This window comes from Sarcophilus harrisii, chromosome 3 (genome assembly GCF_902635505.1).
Source record: "Sarcophilus harrisii chromosome 3, mSarHar1.11, whole genome shotgun sequence".
NCBI lineage: Eukaryota > Metazoa > Chordata > Mammalia > Dasyuromorphia > Dasyuridae > Sarcophilus > Sarcophilus harrisii.
Genome location: NC_045428.1, coordinates 567,634,344 through 567,658,388, shown reverse-complemented (window position 1 = coordinate 567,658,388; position 24,045 = coordinate 567,634,344). Strand labels below are relative to the sequence as shown.

General features: G+C 52.6%; 1 protein-coding gene across 1 annotated transcript in view; it reads right to left on the bottom strand.

The window, feature by feature from the left end:
- Positions 1–24,045, bottom strand: part of EPHA2 (EPH receptor A2) — a 37,788-nt gene that overhangs the window by 9,698 nt on the left and 4,045 nt on the right. The window contains 14 exon segments of the mRNA XM_031961549.1: positions 386–595; positions 703–764; positions 1,760–1,945; positions 3,109–3,234; positions 3,463–3,518; positions 4,226–4,325; positions 4,726–4,879; positions 5,471–5,586; positions 5,870–6,202; positions 6,603–6,771; positions 13,041–13,098; positions 16,855–17,366; positions 17,369–17,458; positions 19,355–19,422. Coding sequence (XP_031817409.1) covers positions 386–595; positions 703–764; positions 1,760–1,945; positions 3,109–3,234; positions 3,463–3,518; positions 4,226–4,325; positions 4,726–4,879; positions 5,471–5,586; positions 5,870–6,202; positions 6,603–6,771; positions 13,041–13,098; positions 16,855–17,366; positions 17,369–17,458; positions 19,355–19,422 — 2,240 coding nt within the window.

Sequence of the window (24,045 nt, the reverse complement as noted above, 5' to 3'; positions counted from 1 at the left end):
TCTGACCTCCTGGGTTCTAAGGGCCCTCCCAGCTCTGACCTCCTGGGTTCTAAGGGTCCTCCTGGCTCTGACGTCCCATTTATTCCCTTTTATTCCTGACATCTTATGGCTTACAGTCAGAGAGCTCCAGATGCTAATTTGTGTCTAAACTTCAGTTAACACCTCCCCATGCCTCAGTTTCTCTGACCGGCACATCTTCCTCCCAGAAACAGCGTAAGCACAACACAAGTGGAAGTTCTCTGAAACCCACATTTTGCCCAGCAAGCCGCGCTCTGGTCTGATGGGCAAAGGGCCTCCTTGACCTTCTGTGGCCAGTGTGCTCCATTAGCCTGGACCTGCCCGGGCTCCCTCCCAAGGACCACCCGGGGCTCCCACGCTCACTCACACTGGTCGTGTAGGTGGCTTCGGGGTCGTCCTCCAGGACCCGGGAGAGCCCGAAGTCGGACACCTTGCACACCAGCTGGCTGTTGACGAGGATGTTGCGGGCGGCCAGGTCGCGGTGCACGTAGTTCATGCTGGCGAGGTACTTCATGCCCGACGCGATGCCCCGTAGCATGCCCACCAGCTGGATCACACAGAACTCTCCATCCTTCTCCTGAAATGGCGGAGGTGGAGGGTTAGTGTGTAAGGAGGCAGCCCCCCCCCCCCCCCCGCCTCTGAGCCCTGTGTCCTCCCAACTGTCACCAGGACCCCACTGCTCACCCGCAGGAATTTGTCCAGGGCGCCGTTCTCCATGTATTCGGTTATGATCATCATGGGCTTATCTGTGGGCAAGGAGGGAGAGCATCCGCATCGGGATGGGAAAGTGGTTAGAGATGAGGCTGGAGTCGGGAAAACCTGAATTTAAATTCAGTCCCAGATACTTACTCACCCCCTATATTCCTCAGTTTCCTTCACTGTCTTATAAGGATTCCTACCTGTATTTCCAGTCACATAGGGCTAATTGCCATCCCCTGGACACAGGGACTCCCTTCTCGTCTCTTAATATCCCATACCCAGAATACACCTTTTTTCTGCCTCTTTTCTTCACCTGCCAATTTTTTACCCTCAAGACTCACTTCATTCATTCATTTAGGGAGCTGAAAAATGTTTACTAAGTCCTTATTGTCTAAGGGTTAGAGTTCAGAAGGTAAGTTTCTGCCATCATAGAGCTGAAAAGCAGAAGTGCTTCTAGATAGTACAACGGATAGAATACTAGACCTGGCATCAGGGAGACGAGTTCTAATTCTGCCTTGGACATGTATCACCTTGTGACTTGGGTAAATCACTTCCCTTCTCTGTGACTCAGTTTCCTCAACTGTAAAATGAATGGGTTTGGACTTTTGCTCTCTAAGCCCGCAACTGATAAATGCGGGAAGTTATCTTTTCTTTGGCCCTCGTGCAGAATTTTGTATCATTTATTTACCATCACTCATAGTCTCTTCCATTTTATCACTATTTTTAGTGCACATGCATATTTGTGTCAACCATATGCCTTCCGCTGGGTTCTACGCTCGTGGGGGCTCCAAGTGAGCTAAATTTATATTTGTATTTTCTTCCAGAAATGTGAGTGAATGAAAAGCAGTGTGGGATTTCAGGGGGAAAAATCCACTGCCTTTGGAGTCAGAGAACCCGGGTACAAATTCCTTCCTGGTTAATTATTCTCTGTTGAACCTTCAGCAAGCCCCTCGTCCTCCCCGGGCCTTAGGTCTCTCAACACTCCTGAGAATGAGTGAACGTAGGCATCCGTGTCCCCCACACGAGGCAAGGGAGTACTTACATTTGGAGACCACCCCCTCCAGATGGATAATGTTGTGGTGGTTAAACTGGCCCATGATGCTGGCTTCGCTCAGGAAGTCCACACGCTGCTTCTCTGTGTAGCCCGCCTTGAGGGTCTTGATGGCCACAGGGACTTCCTTCTTCCCTGAAGCCTTCAGCGACCCCTTAAAAACCTCCCCAAATTCGCCTGTTGGGGGAAGAAGGGAGGAGAGAACGCTGAGCATCCCCAGCCCTACTGGGGCTCTGAACAAAACAGAGACGGCCCACTGGCAGCTGGGACTCTGGGTTCTAGTTACCATCACTTTTTGTCTCTCACTACCTTGTTCAGCTAGATGGAGAAGGAATTAAAAGTACTGTATCTGGAGTAAGAAAGAGCTGAGTTCAAATCTCACTTCAAGCGTTTGCTAGCTATGAGACTCTGGAAAAGTCACTTAACAGCTTTCTCCCTCAGTTTCCCCATCTATAAAATAAGGATAATAAGAGCACCTACTTTGTAAGAATATTGTGAGGATCAAATGAGATAATATTTGTAAAGCATTTACCATGGTGTTAACTATTATTAGCTCTATTATTTTTACTTATCATCTTTCTGCCTCAGTTTTCTCATATGTAAAATGGAGATAAAATACATCTATTTCACAGGTTTGTAACTGTTGCTGTTATTATTATTATTACTATCCCCACTGAGAAAATGGATGGCAGAGTGGAAAAAGCACTGGACCAAGAGTCAAAAGTCCTATGTTCAAGTCCACCTCTGCCATTAACTAAGTTATGTGACTTTTCTGAGCCTCAGTTTCCTAATTTTTAAAATGGGAGGGAGGTAGCCTAGGTGATTTCCAAGGTTCTTTCTAACTTTAAATCCTATAATTATGAAAAGAAAGAGGGAATAGAACAAAGGACATAGCATCTGGAGTAAGAGGAAGAGGTTCAATTTTCAGCTCCACTATTTGTGAGCAATTTGCATGACCTTCCTGGTCATATGTCAAATTGAAAATGTTGACTTAGAGAATTTCTAAGGTCCTTTTACCTCTAGATTTACCATGCTATGAATTTATGAAAATCCTTTCCCATCCCTATGTCCTCCCAGCTCTGACATTTTCTGTTCTAAAGCCTTTCCTCACTTTGACATTCCATGTTCTAAGGGCCCTCCCAGCTCTGATATCCCAGGTTCTAAGATTCCTCCCAGCTCTGACCTCCTGGGTTCTAAGGGCCCCCCCAGCTCTGACCTCCTGGGTTCTAAAGGCCCTCCCAGATCTGACATCCCATGCTCCTCCCCCTGAGAGTCTCTGGTTCTAGGCTGGGAGAGAAGCGAGAACATAAAACAGCACCGAAGGGAGGAGTGTCATTCACCTGCACCGATGACTTTCTGCCGAGTGACACAGGAGGGGTGGATCTCTGTGGTGAATTTCAGCACGGCCTGGTTGGGGTCCTCATAGGTGTGGGGGTCCACATAGGTTTTCAGGGGTTTTAGTTGTTCTGGGGAGGAGAGGAGAGGTACAAATGACTTGATGCTGGGGGAAGATTTCTCCAACTTGATTCATTTCTTCTTCTACCCTGAGGGTCAGGCTCATTGGTGAGGGGGCAGGAGAGGGGGAATGGGTGGGGTAGGGATGGGGAGGAGGAAGTTGGCCAGAGAAGGCCTGAAACTAGAGCGGGCTTTGGGGGAAAGAGCAGCGGAGTCACAGAGAGGGAGAGCTCGCTCACCCGATTTGGAAAAGTACACGTCCTCGGATGACTGCCGGGCTCTCAAGTTCCTCCTCCTGAAAGTACAACACTGGCCATAAGACGCAGCTCAGGACCCCACCCACTGCCCACCCCTGCCCTTGGGAGGAGTGGAAGGACGGGGAACCGCCATGTGCCCATTTGGATGCTCAGCATCTTCATCCCTTTCTTCCTCACTAAGTGGCCATAATTAGACCCAGAATCATTAGTCCTAATTAGCCTTTCCGGCCCAGGTGAAATGTCCACACATAGACACTTCAGAAATGATGACGATAAGTTTAATTAACAAGTAGGACGAGGCTTCCGTGGCCACCTTGCTCTGGGCACCTCCGGCTTGCTGAGTCAGATGGGGGCCCTGGGCAGAGGAGGGAAGGAAGCATGTGCCCAAGAGTGGCCGGAGAAGCAAAAGGAAGTGGGAAGGAGGGGTCATTAGTACAATGCTTCCATTTTACAGGTGGGGAAACTGAGGCACGGGGTGATTTGAGACTTCCCCAAGAGTCACATAGCCCGGAATAGGATTTGAATCCAGATAATGCTGACTCTACGCTTAGTGCTCTACCCATTACACCACACTCTCTCACTCACGAGCTGTCATAAAAACCATTTTATGACTAAATCTCCATTTTTTCCTTCTGTCAAATAGATTTGATAACCCTTGATTACTCCCACAGAAGTACCAGAAGAGAAGTTCCTTGTCATCCCGGAAACACGGTGTTATTTATTCATTTAGCAATATTATCATTACCTTCGGTGAACGAAAAGTCCAGCCAGGGCCAAAGCCAGGAGCAAGATTAGGCCACCCAGTATGCCCCCGATCACTGCCATATTGCTCGAACTTTCAGTAGCTTTAGAACAGGGAGGGAAGAGAACAATCCAGAGTGAGGAGGGAAGGAAGGGGGCTTCTGGGAATCGCCCTGGTCTTCCTTGCTAGCTAGTGCCCAAGGATGGAAGATCTCAGAGCCCTGAAGGTCTCCATATCCCGGCAAACATGCTATGGGAGGGGCTCAGAGCACTTGGACTCACAGTTGGGTCCTGCTGCCCACACTCCTTCCCATCTGTAAACTGCTAAAACCTCCCAAGACCCAGGGCCAGGCCAGTTTGCCGGGGTCTTCTTCTCTTGAATGTAAAGGGATGTCAGACTCTCTTAAGGGCTTTGAGATCCTGCTCAGTTTGAGGCCATAATTACCATGCTGATGTCCAGAAACCCTCTCCCCTCCCAGTCCCCGCTCAGGGCTCCCAACTCACAGAGGGTCTGGAACTCATGGACTCGGCTGCCTGCCCCCTGGCCCTCCTGGGTCAGGGCCTGGACCTGGACCAGGTAGGTGGTCCCCGGCACCAGGTCATCCAGGGTGATAGAGAAGTCCTCTGTCCGGCGGACATTGTAGCTGTTGGTGTCTTTCTACAGGGGGAGAGAAGAGGGGAAGGTTTGGCTGAGCCCCCGGAAGGCACCGGGATCCCCCCTGGAAATCCGGGAACCCCCAATGGAAGCCCTCCGGAGCCCGGAGCACAGAAAGGTGCCCTCGGCCCTCCCTGCGATGCCCCTGTGTTGTCAGACAGAGGATGGGGGGCCTGGGTCAGGAGGTGGGCCCTGGTCCCCAAGGCCGCTGGGAGGCCGATAGGTAGGAGTTTAGACACATTGTCTCTTGGAGGCTGATTCCCAGAAGGCAGCATGGGGAGGAGGAAAGAAAAGTGGATTGGGACTCATGGGTTCCCTTCCCCTTGGACTATTTACAGCTAGTGGGACCTTCCCTGTCTGGACATTGGGGTTGTCCTCTGAGAAGTTAGAAAGCTAGACTAAGTAATATAAAGGCCTTTCCAGAGAGAGACCTCCCAGCTCTGACATCCTGGGTTCTAAGGGCCCTCCCAGCTCCCTCCTAGGTCCTATAAGGGGCAGCATCACTTTGGTGCTGTCCCATCCAAGGCCTTAGCTCACGCCCTGGGGCCCCGGGGACTCTGCCCACTGTCCTGGGGGAGCCAGAGCCACAGTTACCTTCTTGTGGTAGGTGACCTCATACTTCCAGACCCGGCTCTGCTGCCTCAGAGGGATGCTCCAGGACACACTGAGGGAGGTTGTGGTCCGGCTGTCCAGCTTCACCTTGGGGGGCTCTGTGGGACACGTGAGTGATAAAGGCCTGAGGGTGATGGAGGTGGGGGAAGAGGCAAGACAGGCCCCGGCCATGAACCCAAACAGTGACAGTCCCACTTGCAGGCCTCTCTATTGGCCCCCAGTAATTCGGGATCCTCCCCCCTGCACTTCTCTCAGCCTGCCTCTCACCCGCAGGTCCCCCAGATCTTTGCCCGCCTTCCCCTTGGCCACCCATCCTAGGGCCCGGCTTTCGGTCCCCTTGCCAGTCCCTGTCAAGCAGCTGCACCCCTGGGGGAGCCTTACCCGTCTGATTGATGCTGACGCTGGCTGTCCGGAAGCTCCGGCTGGTCACGAGGCCAGAGACGCCATTGCGGGCCTCCACGGCAAAGGTGTAGTTAATGTGGGGCTCCAGGTCACTGACCACCAGGCTGTTGCCGGAGAGCCCATGGGGGGGCTGGGAGTAGCGCACGGTGGGCTCACAGGGCTGGCACTCCCCGGTCTCGGGCCAGCACTGTTCACACGTGACACTGTAGGTGATGTCCTCCCGACCCCCGGTGTCCTGGGGGGGCTTCCAACGAAGTTCCACCTTGGCCCCCAAGCCAATCACGGTGAGGTGGTGAGGGGCAGAGGGAGGACCTGGGCACAAAGACAGCACTCTGACTCAGACAAGCTGGAGACTCTGGTCCCAGAGAAACCTATCCAGAGTTTTGTCGGGAAGTGCTTTGGGTTCTAGCTCTGGCACAATCTCCCACTCTTTGACAGAGCCCAGGACTCACAGGGCTCTCAGTAGTGTCATGGAGAAGTCACTGTGTGCAGTCAGGAGATCCTGACACATTCTGCTTGATCAGTGTGACCTTGGGAAATACAGGGAATGTCAGAGCTGGGAGGGCCCTTAGAACCAGAATGTCAGAACTGGGAGGGCCCTTGGAACCCGAGATGTCAGAGCCCGGAGGGCCCTTAGATGTCACTAGAACATCCCTCCCCCTCCCATACTCCAGGATCCCCCCCCCTCACCCCAAAGACACTGGTAACTTACGGGTACAGGGGCTGGATGGAGGGTCCTCTGCTGCTCGGAAAAAGCCCTCTTCACACTCACAGATTATGGCCCCCTCAGAGGAAGGCAGAGTGTGCAGGGGGCACTGGCTGCAGGAGCTGTCTGAAGCATCGGGCTTGAAGGAGCCAGGAGAACAGGCTATGGGAGAAAACCAGTGGGAAGTTTAGAACTCAGAGCCCTCGCTGGAGCTCACAGGCCCTCCAAACCTCACACAGCAGCTATGAGGTCCCAAAGAGTCTTTTTCTATTCTTTCTGACTTGCCAGTCCTCTCTGCCCTAAGGCAGCGTGGTGAAGTAGATTTTTGGAGAAGTCTAACTCGCCTAATGTGATCTTCTGCCTCAGTTTCCTCAACTGTAAAATGGGGGTAATAGTTGCACTTCCCTGCTAGGATTGAAGTGAGGATGAAATAATATTAAAAATTTCTTAACACAAGGACTGGTATATAGTAAGTGCTATATAAGTGCTTAACCCTTCCGTCCCTATGATCACCTTGTATCAGAAGGGTCAGAACCACCCCTAACTGGTTTCCCAACCTCTCCATGTGATGTCCCACACAGGATGCTAGGATACACTCTTTTTCTTTTGTTTTTTTTGTTTGTTTGTTTGTTTTGCTGAGACAATTGGGGTTAAAGCCCAGGGTCACACAGCCAGGAAGTGTTAAGTGTCTGAGGACATATTTGAACTCAGGTCCTCCTGACTTCACGGCTACTCCTCTATCCACTGTACCACCCAGCTGTCCCACCCAATATGCTCTTTGCAGGCATCTGAGCAGGAGCTCAGGAGTCTTCAGTGACTACAAGTTAAAGTTCAAACCCTTTGGCCCATCATTCAAGCCCCTTCCCAGCCAAGCCCCATGTCGGCCGAGCTGTATCTCACAGCTTCTGTGAAAGAACCTGCCACCTCCTACACTGGTCTTCTTCCCGTCCCCTGCCCCCGCTCCCGCCCCCAGCCCAGAATATCAGCGCTGCTGGGAGCCCGGGGCAGGCACATTCTCCCAGGGAGAAGGCCCAAGAGCCTGAGTGCCGTATCAAGGTCAGGCAGATGACCTCGGCCGGGCCAGAACTCAGACATCCCACTCTAGGTCCCATGCTTTTCCATCACTAGGCACAGCCCCAGAGAGCTGGAAGCAGCTGGTCGCTGGCCAAGGCCGTCTACCAACTGCAACGGGCATTTTCTTCCCTTCCCTCTGACCCACGGGACCCTCCTCCCCCGCCTACCTCAGGAAGAATCAGGGCTCCCTGGCTCTACCCTGAAATGATGGCAACTAATAACTACTGTGGGCCTCAGTTTCCCTCTCTGTAAATGAGTCCGAACTTTGAGTGCCAGCTTTTGAACCCTGGGCCAGCCTGCCAGTTTGGGGGGTAGCCAGCTGGCTCCCTGTGGAGGAAACAGGACCAATCACATCCCTAAAGGTTTCCCCCCAGAGCCCACTTCCCTGGGGCGCTGGGGATTTCCTTTGCTACCAGGGCAAGGAAGTGGTTCCTTCCTTGCCAAAGGCCCTTTCCTGGAATTGGGAGCAATCCGGTTTTCTGCACCTGTTTTTTTTGTCTCCCATATTATCCCACTTTACGGCACCGCCTTCCACGCCATCCAGCTCCTTTCCAAACACAGCATCCTTTAGTCTCAAAGGCAGACAGCTGCCTAAACACACCGTCCAGCTGAACTTCTGCCCTAGAGGGTTTCAGGGGTGCTTCCTCCAGCAAGTCCTTTTCCCTCCCTAAGGGTCAGTTTCCTCATCCATAAAATGAGAAGGGCAGTTTGCACTACACGAAGTCTTGGGGAGAACGTTCTCTCAATCCCATAATCCCACAATTCCTTCTGACAAAGCCACTTTCCCCACAGGCAAAACTTGTTCCCTAGAACCAACCCCCTGAGTTCCACTGTTCCCTTAAAACCATGGTGCAATCTGGGTACAACCCGTGTGTCATTAGAGGGCCTCAAATATCCACAAAAATGGACTTGAGACCAAAGTCAAATTGCTGGTTCATGGCAGAGCTAGACCAGAACCAGGATTCAGTGGCTCCTCCCAGGTCTCCCCCTCCCCTTCCTTCTTCCCTCTGTTCTTTCCCTCCCTCTTCTGTCTCTCCTCCCCTCTCTCTGTCTCTCTCTCCACCACCCCTGTCTTTGTCTCTCACACATATACACACACTCCTCTGTCTCCCCATTTCTTTCTCCCTCTCCCTCCTGTTTGTTCTCCCTCTCTCCCTTTCTTTCTCTTTTTTCTTTCTCTCTCCCCTCCTCCTTCCTTCCTTCCTTCCTTCCTTCCTTCCTTCCTTCCTTCCTGCCTGCCTGCCTTCCTTCCTTCCTTCCTTCTTTCCTTCTTTCCTTCCTTCCTTCTTTCCTCCACTCAATACCATCCAGTCCAGCTCATTTACAGATGAAGAAACTGAGGTCCAGAGAGTAGATGGAAGAGATTTGCCCATAGGTCACTTGGGTAGACAGGAAGAAGCAAGATTTGAACCCAAACCCTCCAACCACAGATCCCACACCCTTCCTGTCACCTCACCAAGCTTCTTTTTATTCCTGCTTTCAATAAACAAATACAAAAGGAAAGTTCTGGGGCTGGAGGCAGAAGCTGGACCCAGTCCCTGCCCTCAAGGACTTTGCAATCTAGTCCATCTAGTCTTAACCTTTTTTTTGCATCATAGATCCCTTCTCAGAACCATGTTGCTAAATGCATAAAATAAAATCTATAGGATTACAAAGGAAACCAGTTATGCCAGAGTACAATTGTCAAAATATGAAAAAAAACAAAAAACCCAGGTTCATTGAGCCCTGGGTGAGGACCCCTGAGCTCATCTAAGGGAGAGATGATGCTCCATAATCCTCCTATACAATATAGCTTGGTTGGTAGATGCAATAGAGAGGCTTCTGTGAGAGCTCTGGTGGGGTGGAAAAGGAGGAGTCACAGGAGGAGACTTTAGGGAAGACAGTGGTTAAATGTTCTAAGGGGACAATGGAGCCCATGATTTTGATGCAAGGGATCATGGCTGTAGGATGGGTCCCGAAGGGTCTTCTCCAGGGGGATGGGCAAGAGGCTGGCCTCCTGCCAGAGACAGAGACCAATCTATAGCATTTCTCTTCTTCTAACCTGTGTTTGTCTCTTACTGCCCAAGGACAATCTTGTACCTGCTCACCCACTTCAATCAGAAGTCTTGGAGGGAGACTTCAAAGAAGGAGGTCAAAGGCTGGAGTGTAAGGGAAACCCATAGTGTTCTGAGGCTAGGGAATCTACATCCAGCAATCTGAGATAAGTTCCCGATTCCTTGGGTCAAGGACAAGGTCAGGAAAAGGGGTGGCCCTTTGGGGCACATAAAGACAGAGTTCTACCCAGGCCCAGCTGTCTCTCCATCTAAATGGTTTTCTCATTGACTGGTCATCAAGTCCTCCCAACTCCATCTCCTCAAAGGGAAGGATCATCAGTGACTTGTTGAAAATGGCTCATCATTGCCTGCCTCAACCTATGTGAAGAAAGAAAAGAAAAGAGAAAGAGAGAGAAAGAAAGAGAGAGAAAGAGAGAGAAAGAGAAGGAAGGAAGGAAGGAAGGAAGGAAGGAAGGAAGGAAGGAAGGAAGGAAGGAAGGAAGGAAGGAAGGAAGGAAAGGAGGAAGGAAGGGAAGAAGGAAGGGAAGAAGGAAGGAAAAAGAAATATAATGCTAAACTTTGAGCTCAGGAGAAATCAAACCATGGGCTAGCTAAGGTCCTGAATTACACAATGAAGCCCTAAATGGACAGACAACAACAAATCTAAGTTCAGATAAACTCCCCCTTCCTTTCCGTGCACTCAAGAACTAAGAAAATGTCCCAACTCCTGATGTCCAGTGGTAGGCAGGGTGGAACAGAGAGCCTGCAAGAGCACACTGAGGACAGCTGAGCTTCTCGTGGTCTCAGCTTTCCCGACTTCTGGCTCTCTGGTTGGCAAAGAAGGAAAGAAAGATCCCACAGCAGGCTGGATGGCTTCCTGCTGAAAATATTTGCACAGTTTGAAAAAATACCAGAGTCCGGCTCCAGCTCCCTTCCTCCACAGCCCTGCTCCTTTTTTCCCTCTCCCAGATCCCCTCCTTCTCTCTACCCTGATCCCTTCTCCCTCCCGGCTCTGATCCCTGTCTCCTTCTTCACCTGACCCACACCCTTTACAGAAAAGGACAGGGGCTACCAAGAACAAAAATCCCCAATTCCCTGACCCCAGAGACCCGAGTCCATTGGCTTGCAGTGGGCAAAGAGATTTCTGCTGGGGATGAGTTGCCCAGTATTGAAAAGGAAGAGAAGCGGGGCCTCTGTTCCCCTGACACGCAGGCTCTGGCTTCTGGTATCTCTCTCTCGGATGCCCCCCTCACCATGGAGAACCCCCTCACAGGTAGGGAGCTGCAGCTGGCCGAAGATGAGACATAGTGCTGGGGAGAAGCTCCAGGCCTTGGGCTGCCCATCCCCGCTTTGCCTCTGTTCTCCAGATCCTTGAGACCCAGAAACTCCTTCCTTACCACCACCCCCCACTCCCCTACCCCACCCCCACTATTACTTCCAAAGGACCGAGATCTCAAAATCTCTAGAGACCCTCCTCACTGGGCAGCATGGGACAAGTCAGTCAGTGAACCAACGGCTGCTCTCCCCAAGCCGAGCCCCTTGTTCTACCCCCACATCTCTGCTGTCGTTGTTCAGTCATGGCATCTGACTCGCTGTAACCCCGTTTGGGGCTTTCTTGGGGTAGTTTGCCATTCCATTCTCTAGCTCATTTTTACACATGAGAAACCAGGGCAAAAAAGAACAAAGCTACTTGCTGGTAAGTATCTCAGATTTGAACTCTGGTCTTGCGTGCTTATTCATTATGGCTCCACCTAACTGCCCTCCACATCTCATATGTTTGGGATCTCTCTAAAGTGGACAAACTCTCTGTGGAACCTACAACTCAGGACCTCTTCCTCCTCCTCTTCCTTCTCCTCCTCCTTCTCCTCCTCCTTCTCTTCCTTCTCCCTCTTCCTCTTCCCTCTTCTTCCTTCTCCTCTTCCTCCTTCTCCTCTTCCTCTTCCTTCTCCTCTTCTTCCTTCTTCCTCTTCTTCCTTCTCCCTCTTCCTCCTCCTCTTCTTCCTTCTCCTCTTCCTCCTCCTCTTCCTCCTCCTCCTCTTCCTTCTCCTCCTCCTCCTCTTCTTCTTTTCTCTGAAGCAACTGGGATTAAGTGACTTGCCCAGGATCACACAGCTAAGTGTCTGAGGCTGGATTTGAACTCGGGTCCTCCTGACTTCAGGGCTGGGGCTCTATCCACTGCACCACCTGGCTGCCCCAGGACCTCATCTTTTTAATATACTTATCAGGTAATTAATTGTTGTTCAGTCATGTCTGATTCTTTGTGCCCCCCAGGACCGATGATCATGCACCAGTATCATGCACTAATACTCAAATCCATCTGGCTGCAGATTGCTATTGTGAGAGTCAGGAAGAGCTAGATCAATCCCACTCTGCCATAAGTTGGCTCCGTGACCCCAGAAGGATTATTTCCACCTTTTAGGGTCCCAGACAGCTCGCAAAGCCCCAGAATGCACTGCTCTTGATGTTTTTCTTTGGAGGAAGTTTCCATACTAGGAGCTGATACCAAGAGCTGACCAGCTACGGAATCACCTGTGAAGTCCAACTAGTGCCCCCTTCTTCCCTGTGTTCTGTGCTGCTGTTCTACAGCCCCACTAGACTGTGAGCCCCGGGAGATCAGGGACTTACTGAAAGAAAAGGAAACAAGCATTTATTAAGCACCTCATGTATACCAGGCACTAGGCTAAGCATTTTACAACGACCTTGCATGATCCTCACAACACTCCTGAGAGTTGGGGTTTATTATTATCCTCTTCTTATGAGTGAGCACCCCGAGGCAGATAGGGGTCACTGAACAGCTAGTTAAGTATCTGAGACCGGATCTGAACTCAGGTACTCTTAATGGTCCCGCTCTAACCACTGTATTTTTGGACATTGTGAATGTAGGATTTTATTGTGCTTGATTTTGTTTATTTGTTACAAGGTGAGGAAAGTCTGTATCTTCCTTAGCACTGAAATAAGGTTCCATATACAAGTAAGTGCTTGTTTGTTGAATGAATGAATGGAGGAATGAATGAGTGAATGAATGAATGGAGGAATGAATGAGTGAATGAATGAATGGAGGAATGAATGAATGAATGAAGGAATGGACAGGAACTCTGGATCTGGAAGCAGATGGCCCAGATCCGAACGCTAATACTGCTTTCTACCCTTGCGAGTTTAGATCAAGTACCTTCTCCTATGGGGCTTTCATTTGGATTTCTAAGAGGCCTTCTAGATCTAACATCCTATGTTAGAATTAAACTGACCTTCAAGGCCACCGAAGGGAGGGTCTGACCTTGGATGCCCTCCCAGGGAGGGATTCTCAGCCTCCCCGGAAGGTTCCGTGACGGTCCCTCACCCGCTGGAGCTGGAGAAGTGTTTTTAGCACATTGGCAAAGATGGCAGCTTGGGCCAGGCTGGGAAGGAAAAGTAGGGCACAGCTGCACCTGGCCTTGCACCCTAGTTTTTCCAGTTTGTCAGATGCCCGCCTCCCAGGTGGCACCGCTGGGTGACTCAGGGGCAGCCACCCTCCCGACTGATGCAAGGCTCCAGGACCCCTCCCATCCTGAGCCTCCTCCCAGCCCAGTGGTGGGGTGGTTCGGTCCGGGTCAAAGGAAGGTGGGTTCACCCCATACCTTCCCAAGGGCCCGACCCGCCGATGAGGCGGCCGCCCGGGCCTGGCTCGCCAGGAAGGGGGCCAGGGTCGGACTTTGCCCTTTCCGACGGGCAACAAGCTAATGACCTCAGAGCCACTGACTTGACAAAAGGGGACTAAAACTGGAGCCAAAATGTGGGAACCTCCCCGTCGAAACCGGGGCAGGGCCCTCCAAGGAGAAACCTGACCTTCCTGGGCAGAGGGGGCCCCAACCCACCTGGGGACTCTCTCCCTGCATTCTTTGACCGAACCGGGAGAAAAGGCCCTTCTCTACCCCCACCCCCCCGGGGTTTTATCTCCTACTTTCTTTCCTTCCCTTCCCTTTGGCTTGGAGGACCATTTATTCCAAAGGAATCAGGCAGGGGACCCGGCCGCAGGCCAAAGCAGTGCTCCTGGATAGGCTGGGCAGGCACCCGGGAACGCCCTCGGCCGGGAGGCTGGGGAGGAGCTGGGGAGGCTGGGGAGGAGCTCAGGCCCCTCAGGCCAGGGAGGCCCAGCCTTTGGGAAGGGGGCAAAGCCCCAAAGTTCCAAAAGCCTTTAAAAAAAGTGGGCTTGAGCTGGGGGGGGGCAAGGGCTGGGGCTTCCAGGGATCTTACAATGGTGGACATTCCCCCGGGAGGTGGGAAACAGCCTTGGGGCCTAAGTTAATGTTCTTCCACACAAGGCCGATAAAATCTTCTCCGGGGGCAGATGGGAGGGGGCAAGAGTAAGTTCTGAGACTGGATTTGAATTCAAGTCTTCTTCCAGGGCCAGGATTCCACCCACTCTGTTGCCCCGCTGCCCCCAGCCACGAACTCCAGACTCTGAACTGCTACCCCAATCAGACTCAAAGTATATACCCGGCCGGACCCAGAGAGTAAGATTGGAATGTCCTGCGGATAGAGACAGGAGCTTGGGGAGTCAGACCAGTGGTCCTCAAAGTGGGTCCCAAAAATTTTAGGGTCTCGGGAAACTTTTCCAGAGGGTTTCAAATTAAAATTATTTTTTATTGAATATAGGTTAGTTATAATTATAATATGGAAAAAAAATTTTTGAAAGATCTCATGTTTTTTTAACTGAAGTTTTGAGAAAAAAGTTTGAGAACCACTGATCTAGACCAAATCCCTTTACCTTACCAGGGTTCTAGTCCCAAAATTGTGAAATGTGAGGTTGTTAACGGTGAAATGATTTCCAAGTTTCTTCCCAGCTGACTTCCTGGGTTCAAGGGCCTCCCCGTCTGACCTCCCTTGCCCAAGGGGCCCCCCCAGTTGACATCCCGGGTTCTAAAGGCCCTTTCCCTCCTGAAACTACCCCAAAAAAAAAATGTCTCTGCCAAGATGGTGAGGGTTTAATTGGCGCGAGCATCCCCTAAGTAGAAAGAGGGGTCATGTCCCAGGGGGGAGGGGGGCCTTTGGAACCCACCCTGGGAATTGGGCCCCAGGCCCCTCCCCTTAGGCCCAAGGAAGTCCAAAGTGCGGGTTTTTCCCCAGGAAGGTGCCTGCCACCTGCTCACCTGGCCCACCCCTCCCACCACAGGGATCCCGCCCCGGGCCAGGCCCTGCTGATGCCAGCACAGGAAGCAGAGACAGACAGAGCAGCCCCCAGGGAGAAATAAAGAGCAGGTAGGGTTTCTCCGGTGCCTCCCTCTTTCCAGCTCCCATCCATCAAACAAAGCCATGGGATGGGAGGAAGGGGGGAGGGGAGCTTATTTCCTGAATAGTTGGGACCCCACTGCCCCACAGACACCCCAAGCCCTCTTCTCATTCTGTGAAGGGAGGTTAGATGGCTTCCCTATCTAAATTAATGAGGGCTTGGTGGTACAGTGGAGAGAGACCTGGCTCTTATCCCCGTGTCCTCTTTGTGCCTTTGTTTTTATTTGAGAGGGCCGAGTATTGCTGCCCACATCCCAGGCTCAGTGTGGGGAGGGGCCTTTCACTGACGCCGCCCACAGCCGAGGGAGAAGCTTCTCCTCCTCAGGGATGTTGCCTTGAGAGCGAGATGGCTAGGACTTCCTGGCCGCCTGCGGGAGGGTCCGGAGCGGGTTACTTGGGAGGGACGGCCAGGGAGCTCGGCGCGAGGTCCGAGGGCTTAGCCCAAGGCCTGGCAGTGAGCACCTTCCTCACCTCCAGGAGGACCCAGAGTAGGGGAAGGGATCAGGGGTGGGGAGGGGGAGGCAAAGGGGGGAAGGGAACTGGCAACAAAGTAAACTGTAGCTGGACAGGAAAGGAAAGAGGGCTGGCCCCCATTCACAGCTTCCTCTGCTACTTCCTCGAGGAGGGAGTTTTCCCTGGCCACAGCCAGCCGGCCCCTCAGCCCCTCAGCTAAAGGTTCCCAGCCTTGTTTCCCTGCACAACCCCCTCCCCTCGGCATGCCTCCCCCACCAGCCTGGCTTTCCAGGATCTGCCCTCGTGGGCCTGGCTATAGGGCCCAGGCCCTTCTGGGGCAGAGCTCCGGGGACCTGGAAAATTTGGGGGGGAGGACAGGAAACACCCAACCGGCCTGCCCCCTGTGGGACCCAAGCCAACATTCCCCGGGCCCCTCGGCCTCCTTCAGTCAGCCAAGGAACCCGGCCCGGGGGGGAGGGGGGGAGGTGGGGAGGGAGGGGTTTGGCAAGGGGGGTGTGGGCCAAATGGGCTGGGAGTTTCCCGACCCCGTGGTTTGCCCCCCAAAAAAGATGGGCCCTTCCCCCCCAGTTTTGACCTTTTTTTTTAGGGGGAGGGGGAGAGGGGATTGTTGAGCGAAAGCCCTTCCCGGGACCCCGGTTTTGCGGAATCCCGGTTGTGGAAGCCCCCCCCAACCTTTTTTTTGGGGTGATGTGGGGTTGTTTTTGGGTCCCATGTTTGGGTGGGGTGCCCCTGGCCCGGGGGGGGTGTGTGCATGGGGGGGGATGCCGGGCGGGGAGTGAAGGTGCTGGGTGGAAATGGGAGAGGGGTGGGGCGGGGGTGAAGCACGGGGCCCGTGGGGAGTGGGGAATTTGGGATGTAGAGTGGGAGGGTTAGAAGGGAGGTGGGAAGTGGCCCGGAAGGGGGGGATTAAATAAGAAAAGAATAAAATGGGAGAGGAAGTTTGGACCAAATTTGAAGTGGGAGGTGAGGGTGGGTGGGAGTGGGAGATAGGGGATGGAGTGAGCCCCAGCCCCGACATTAAGTGGGAATTTGGGAGTTTAATTTGTTTATTTAACCGGAGGAGGAGGAAATAAAACCTTTGTACCGCCAAAGAAAAGGGGTTTTGCCAGGGCCCGGGGTGGAAGAGGGAAGGGTTAAAAAAAACCGGTGAGTTTGAGAGCGGTTTGTTAAAGGTGATTTGCCCGTGGGAGAATGGGGAGTGGAGGTTTTGGCCCCCAATTTTATTTTTGGGGGGAATAAAAAGGGAGTGCAGGATTTGGGGTTTTATTAAGGGGGTACTCCCCATGGGTTTCCAGTTTTTTTTTTGAAATGGGAAGAATAATTTTTTCCCAGTTTAAATATTAAATATAAGGATTACCTCCAAGAAAAGGGGTTATATTTGTAGGGGGGAAAGAGGGAGAGGGGCGACTCACCCGGGGATTTCATTTTTAAGGCCCGCATGACTGCCCGGGGACCAGCCCACCCCCATCCGGAGTGATGGGGGTTTGCCGCCTACCACCGCGGCCTCCCCAGGTGCCCCGACCTTGGCAAGGTTGGCCGAATCGGAGCCGGCGATGGTCTCCGGGAAGCGGGCCAGGTTCTGCAGCATCTCGGGGCATTTCTTATAGTAGATGCGCACGGAGAGGAGGGCCACGCAGGCCCCGATGTCCTGGAAGGCCAGGTAGAAGCCCTTCTGCGTCAGGGGCCCCACCGAGCGCTCCTCCACGTTGAGCTTCACGTTGCGGTTCTCAAAGTCACTGCTGACCGTGATTTCATCCGGGGCGATGGTATCGATCTTCTTGAACTGGCGCTTCTGGAAGTTGGTGCCGTAATCCACGTCGGACTCGGCGTAGTACAGGTTGAAGGTCTCCTTGCAGGAGCTGGCCCCCCCTGGGAAGCTGTTACAGTCCCGCACGGTGAACTTGAGCTCAATGAAGCCTTCCCCTGCCGGTAGATCCAGTTGGGCGCAGCCATTGTCCGGTCCCCGCCCACGCCACAGAGCATGTAGATGGGCTGGTTGTACTGCATCAGGTCCCACTGTGAGAGTCAGAAAAGGAAAGGTGTCAGAGCCGGGAGGGCCCTTAGAACCCGGGAGGTCAGAACTGGGAAGACCTTAGAACCCAGGAGGTCAGAGCTGGGAGAGCCCTTAGAACCCAGGAGGTCAGAACTGGGAGGACCTTAGAACCCGGGAGGTCAGAGCTGGGAGGGCCCTTAGAATCCAGGATGTCAGAGCTGGGAGGGCCCTTAGAACCCAGGATGTCAGAGCTGGGAGAGCCCTTAGAACAAGGGTGTCAGAGTTGCCATTGTTGTCCCCATTTTATTGATGAGGAAAAGAAACAACTGATCTGGAGCCCTAAGTAGCTCCATCCTTTTACTCCTAAAACTGCTCGGCCCATCCTCTCCTAGACCACCTGGATGGTGTACAGAGAATCCTTCAAAAGATTTCCATGCTAATGGAAGCTCTAATGTTGACTCCAGTGGATTGCAGGGATCTCAGAGCTAACCTCGTCTGGGACTCAGTTTCCTTATCTGTAAAAATGTCAGAGCTGAATTAGGTGAGCCCAGAGTCCCTTTCTAGCTCTATCATTAATATAACTGGGAGGGACCACAAGCCTCAGCACTCAGGGAGACAGCCCATGCCTCTGGGAGATTTTTTTGGCCCAACCTTGATGTTTTACAAGTGAAAAGACTGCAGAACAAAAAAAGGTTGGGGGGGGGGGCAGATTTTCCCCTTCCAACTCACTTATACAGTGAATTAATCAACATGATACTAGAGCCTAGTAATCCTAACTCCTAAGCCAGAGCTGAAGGAATAGATTTAAGAGGTAGAGGGAAAAATAGATGGGAATAACCATTTATTTAGCATGTGATCCCTTTACAAATATTATCAAATTGTCTCATTTCATCTATACTACAATACTGGGATCAATACAATACAATATTACTATACTATACTGGGAGGAAGGTAGTGTTATCCTTACTTTACAGTTGGGGAAACTGAGGCAAAAAGTAGTCATGTGACTTGCCTGGGATCAAATAGCTAGTGTCTATTCACTTCATTCTCTTGTTGCCTTCTTTAAAATTAGAAGAGATATTGCAGTGGTTCTCAAACTTTTGTTTTCAGTATCTTTATCCTATTAAAAATTATTGAGGCTCTCTCCAAAGCGTTTTTGTTTATCTGGATTATATTTATAGACATTGACCATATTGGAAATAAAAACTATTTCTGAATTTATAGACCCTCTAAAAGGGTTTCAGAGATCCCCAGGATTCTCTAGACCATACTTTGAGAACCACTGAGATATTGAATCCAGCCTGGAGGGGAAGAGAATGAGGATGGGCTGGAGGAATGGGCCATGATCTGGAGGGATGGACACCAAGCCAAGCTTTCTAGTGCCCAAAGCAGCCTGGAATGAGGTTCAAAGAGGAAGGAATACCCAGCTGGAAGGAAGCAGCTTCCTCTGGCTAACAGGAGGGCGATTAGGACTGCAGGGGGTGTCTCCCACTCCCCACTGAAAGGGGAATTTTTAACTCCTGCCTCTCCCTGGGGGAGTATTCTCAAAAGGCTGCTGGGAGGAGCATAAGAGACCTCAAAGAGAAGGGGAAGGCTCTGGCACATCATGGAGATGTCTATCCCTAAAGGCGGCTCCAGAGAAGAGATTTAGAGCTGGGAGAGACTTTTAGAGCCATCTGGTCCTTGGGGAAACTGAGGCCCAGAGATGGGAACCATCTAGATCAAGGTCACATGGGAAACGGCTAACTTAAGATCATCTAAGTTAGAAGTAGCAACATTAGAATTTGACCCCAGATCCAGACCCCTCCCCACTATACCCGGCTCTAGTTTCCCACTCAAGGGCAGGTCGAAGGGGCGTCACCCCAGCCTTCACCCCTAGGCCCCCCACTCTCCCTTCCCCTCCAGGCCCGGAAACTTACACCTTTGTTGTAAGGGTGCGTCAGCCAGCCTAATTCGCCTTTAGCCGCAGCAAAATCCAACAGTACCACTGCAAGAGAAGTGGACGAGAAACAGAGTGAGTTCTGGAACTCCCAATGAACCCGGCCCCTCGCCACCTGCCACCTTCCCTGCCCCCACTCCCGAGCCCACCTCCTAATGGACCCAACGATTTCCCGAATATCCCTGGAACGGTTTCACAGGAGCCAGAGCTCAGAGGGGCCATGGTCCCCTTTGGAGCTGTGGGAAAGCCCCTGGACAACTTTTTAAATGTACAAAATAAAATACCCAAGATTACCAACAAAACACACACACACACACACACACACACACACACGGTAAAAATGAAATAAAGATGCCGTTTTTGCCCATCCAAGTTCACAAACTCTATCCCCAGACCCAGGTTAAGAACTCTTGATCTGGAGAAAACAAGGGAGCTTGGGTCATAGATTCATCTCATTTTACATTTAAGGAAACTGAGGCTGAGAGCTGGGACGCTTGGCCAGCAGTCACACGGTCAACAAGCTTTAGGTCCAATTTCATGGCCAGGTTCTTCTCCCAGGGGGTGAGATAGAAATGGAAGGGCGGGAGGAGAGCCTCCTGGAGAAGGAAAGGAGGGGGCTTGGGAATCACGACTCCCCCCTTCCCCCAGCAGCCAACCTGAAGTCAAATCCAGACCCAGCAAGAGGAGGAAGAGCGGCCCAGCGGGAGAGCGGCAGCTGGATGCAGTGGGGGGCGGGGGGATGGGGCATGTTAAGTGATACCACAGACCTCCCCAGCAGGAGTCCCCAAAGTGGGCCCCTCAACCCAGTCACAGACGCAGGACGGGAGGACTGTGGATGGGCCGGGCCGGTCCTGATGCCGGGGCCCCCACCTGAAGCATGGATCCCCTCCCAGCCCCCTGGGGAGCCGGATGCGCCCTCCAGGGTTGGAATCCATTCCTGCTGTCAAACGGAGCACAGGAGCCCCTCGGGCTGGGGGCGCACGGCCGGGGGCACCCAGGAGGAGAAAGCTCTTAACAGGTGGGAACAATTCCAGGGCTCAGAAGGGCTGTGGCTGGGGGTGGGGTGCAAGAAGGAGGGAGCCTTGCAAGCTGATCCTCTCACCGCAGAGAAACCACAAAGGCCCAGAGCAGGAGAGATCAAGCCAAAAGCACGGATGCCCCCCCCACCCCATTACTCCCCACTCCAGGGAAGAGACACAGCCCCCCACCCCAGCTGGCTGGGGCCCCTTCAGCTCACCAGGTCGGGGAGGGGGGGGAGGCCTGAAACAGCCCTCTATCCAACTCTGTCTCTCCCTGACTCGTGCTGACCCTTACCACCCATACCTGACTGACTGGAAGGGACCAGAGCTCTGAGAGCAAGCAGGGAGGGAGGAAACGCCTTGTCCCATCACTCCTCTGCTCACACATCGTCACAGGCTCCCTACTCCTCTGCCTGGCTTTCCAGGCCCTCCAGTCATCACCAAGCCTCTTCCAGCTTTACCTTCTGTCCTTCCCCTTCAAGCACTTTACACCCTAGAGAACTGGGCTTCTCGGCCTGTCCCCTCTAAAATGCTTAGCCTCAGTTTCCCTGCCAGCCCTACACCTCACACCCGGATGTCCTCCCTCTGCTTGTCACTTGCTGATCCCCCGCCAACTCCTGAAAGTCTGACTCAAAGCCTGCCCCCTCCTCCAGGGAGCCCCTTCCCCTAAAGCTCACTCTGATTTAGCCCCCTGGGCTGTGTGCACCTAGAAGAGCAAGATCAAGGGACCTCATTCATTTAACTCTGAGATTTCCCCCACAGACAGCTGGATGGATCAGTGGGCAGAGCCCTGGGCCTGGGGCCCAGCCTCAGACACTAACCAGCAGGGTGAAATGGCTTGCTCAGGATCTGATGCTGAGACCCTGAACAAACCCCTTGACTTTTCACTGCCTGAGGCATCTCTTTGAGACTTCAGGGGAAGAAGGGAGGTAAGGAAATAAAAAAAGGGAGGGAGGGAGGAAAGGAAGAAAGGGAGAGAGGCAGGGAGTGAGCAAGGAGGGGGAAGGAAAGAAGGGAGGAGAAGAGGGAGAGAGGGAGGGAAGGAAAGAAGGAAGGGAGAAAGGAAAGGAGAGATGGAGGGAGCAAGGAATGGGGAGGAAAGGGAGGAAAAAAGGGAAGAGGGGAGGAAAGGGAGGAAAAAAGGGAAGGGGGAGGAAAGGGAGGAAAAAAGGGAAGAGGGGAGCGAGGGAGAAAGGGAGAAGAAAGGAGGGAGGGAAGGGAGAGAGGGAAGAAAGGAAAGAAAGGAGGGAGGGAGGAATGAGAAGGGAAGAGAGAGAAGGAGAAGGAGGAAGTCAACAAGCACTTGTGCCTACTATGTGGCAGGCACTGTATCAAGAGAAGGAAGCTTACCAGAGAAGGGACATACGAAAGGACAAAGGCAATAAAGACTCTTACTATGTGCAATTCACCAGTAAAGTAAATCTCTCCACTGGGAGTTCCCATTACTAATAAATAACAAGCCTATCTTTAAAAACAAAACCAAAAACATTTTCCTAGTGCTGGAGAAGTATATACAGTGTACACAGTAGATGTTTAATGCAAGTTTATTGAATGGAATAAGACTGAATCGTCAGGGTGACCCAGGCTGCCCGGGGAAGTGACTAAGCCCTGGGGATATGATGATACAGAGATGGGTGAGGGTGGGGTGTGGTGGGGGAGAACCGGGGGAAGGGAGAGTCTAAAGGCTATGACTGGGGGGGGAGGGGTGGGGGAGGGAGAGGTTAGCTCTGCTCCGGAAGGAAGCAATGTTCTGAGAGCGGGGCAGAGGCCTCAGGGTCACCCAGGAGGCCTAGGACCAGCCAAGCCTGACCATCTCTCCCAGCGCTCTCTTGGCTCTCTGCCTGACCAAAACGCCACACCCACTCTCAGTACCTAGGTCACCCCTTCCCCCACACCTATCAACCAGTAAAGCCCCAAGAAATTTCAGCTCCAGGGGCCCCATCTGAAGACAAGGAGTTTGGGTGGGAGGGAGGGAGGGAGAGGAGGTGGTTTCCATCCTTAAAGGAAGCAAACCTTCTGGATTAAATGGGGAGTTGTCGAGAGCGGCTCTGAAAGCATCCAAGTTGGCCCCACTCTGTAAGCCAGGGGAGGGCCGTGATCAAGGGTTTCACTTCCCAGGGGGTTTAGGGAACAGAGAAGGTCCAGGTGCAGAGGGGGTAGGACCCTCCCAGCCCTTAGGCTGCGGGGGCCTAGGCCGGGAAGTAAAACCCATCATAACTGACACAGCAGAGCTTTACAGAGTGTTCTGCAAACCTAGTCTCATTTAATCCTCCACATCCCCGTGAGTCAGGTGGTATTGCTCCCTATTTTACAGATGGGGAAACAAAGGCAGAGCAGGGCCACGTAAGACCTTGGAGATATCAGAACCCCGTTTTAAAGAGGAGACCCAGACTGGTCAGGTGACTGACCACACTCATCCAGCTACGAACAGGAGACGCTGCATTTGGAGCCGAGAGCCGAGCGCTTTCCATCATGGAACAAGGCTCTCGGCAAAGGAAAGGCCTCGTGGGCAAGAGACAGAGTGAAATCGAGAAGCGATCGATCAGTAAGCATTTAATAACAACTAACGCTGCTCTGTGAGGTCCGCAAAGGCTCTCTCTGTTATCTCACAAACCGTCCTGAGAAGTGGGTGCTGTTTTTACAGGGAGAAAACTGAGGCTGTCGGAGAGCGGGGGATTGGCTCAGTCACAGACCTTAGTGAAAGCCCCTGATTTAGGATTAGAACTCGGGACTTCCTGACTCCAGGTAGGGGCTCTAAGGACTGAGCCACTCCGCACCTCCCATGTGCCACATGTGCCAAGTAAAAGGGAGACAAAAGAAAAAGGGGAATCAGCTCCCAAAGAAGTAGACAACCACCCAAAGGGGAACCCCTTCTCAGTGTCCCTCAGTTTTTTTTTGGGCCATCTAAGGGCCCCGGGCTCGAACCCTTTAATTTGCCATCTGGGCTGGGACTGGGAAGAAACTTTCCCCGGCCACTTTAGCAAGAGCCCCCTGATGAGGGGGAAGGGGCAGGGGAAGGGTGTCCTGGCTCCTCTTTGGCACAGCGGCCAGCCAGAGGAAGGATACGGGCTGCTTAGTTCTGAGAGAGGAAATCCGACGTGGCTCAGGCCCCGGGTCACAGGCTGCAATGTCCGGCCTGCCAGCAGAGGGAGAGAGATAGGGGAGGTGGGGGAGTGTACGGGGGAGGGACCCAAAGGGAGGATGGTGGATTTGCACAGACATGCTCAGGCCTGGAAAATCACAGACCACCCCCCCGCCCTCGGAAAGAGAATGTTCTGGCCCAAGAGGAAGGAATCCAGCATTTCTTACCCCTCCCCTGGAGAGATGAGATTGGAAAAAAAAGAAGGGGGGGGGATCTCCCCCTGCAAACTCCCACCCCCCCCCCCCCATCTTCTGGCTGGAAGTTAGAACCGGACTGGTGTTTCCGATCCCTCCTCATCCCATGGAGTGGGTAGGGGAAGAGTTCCAAAGGCTAAGTGTTGCCAGGGACCCAGAGGACAAAGTTAATGAGCTGCTGGGGGAAAAACACACCTTGGGAGTCAGAGAAGAAAATTTCATCCGCGTTTTTCTGGGACTTGGTAAGTCATTTCTCTGAACCTCAGTTTACTCCATTGTAAAATGGAGGAAGAAAACTCAGACCGGATGAGTTCTA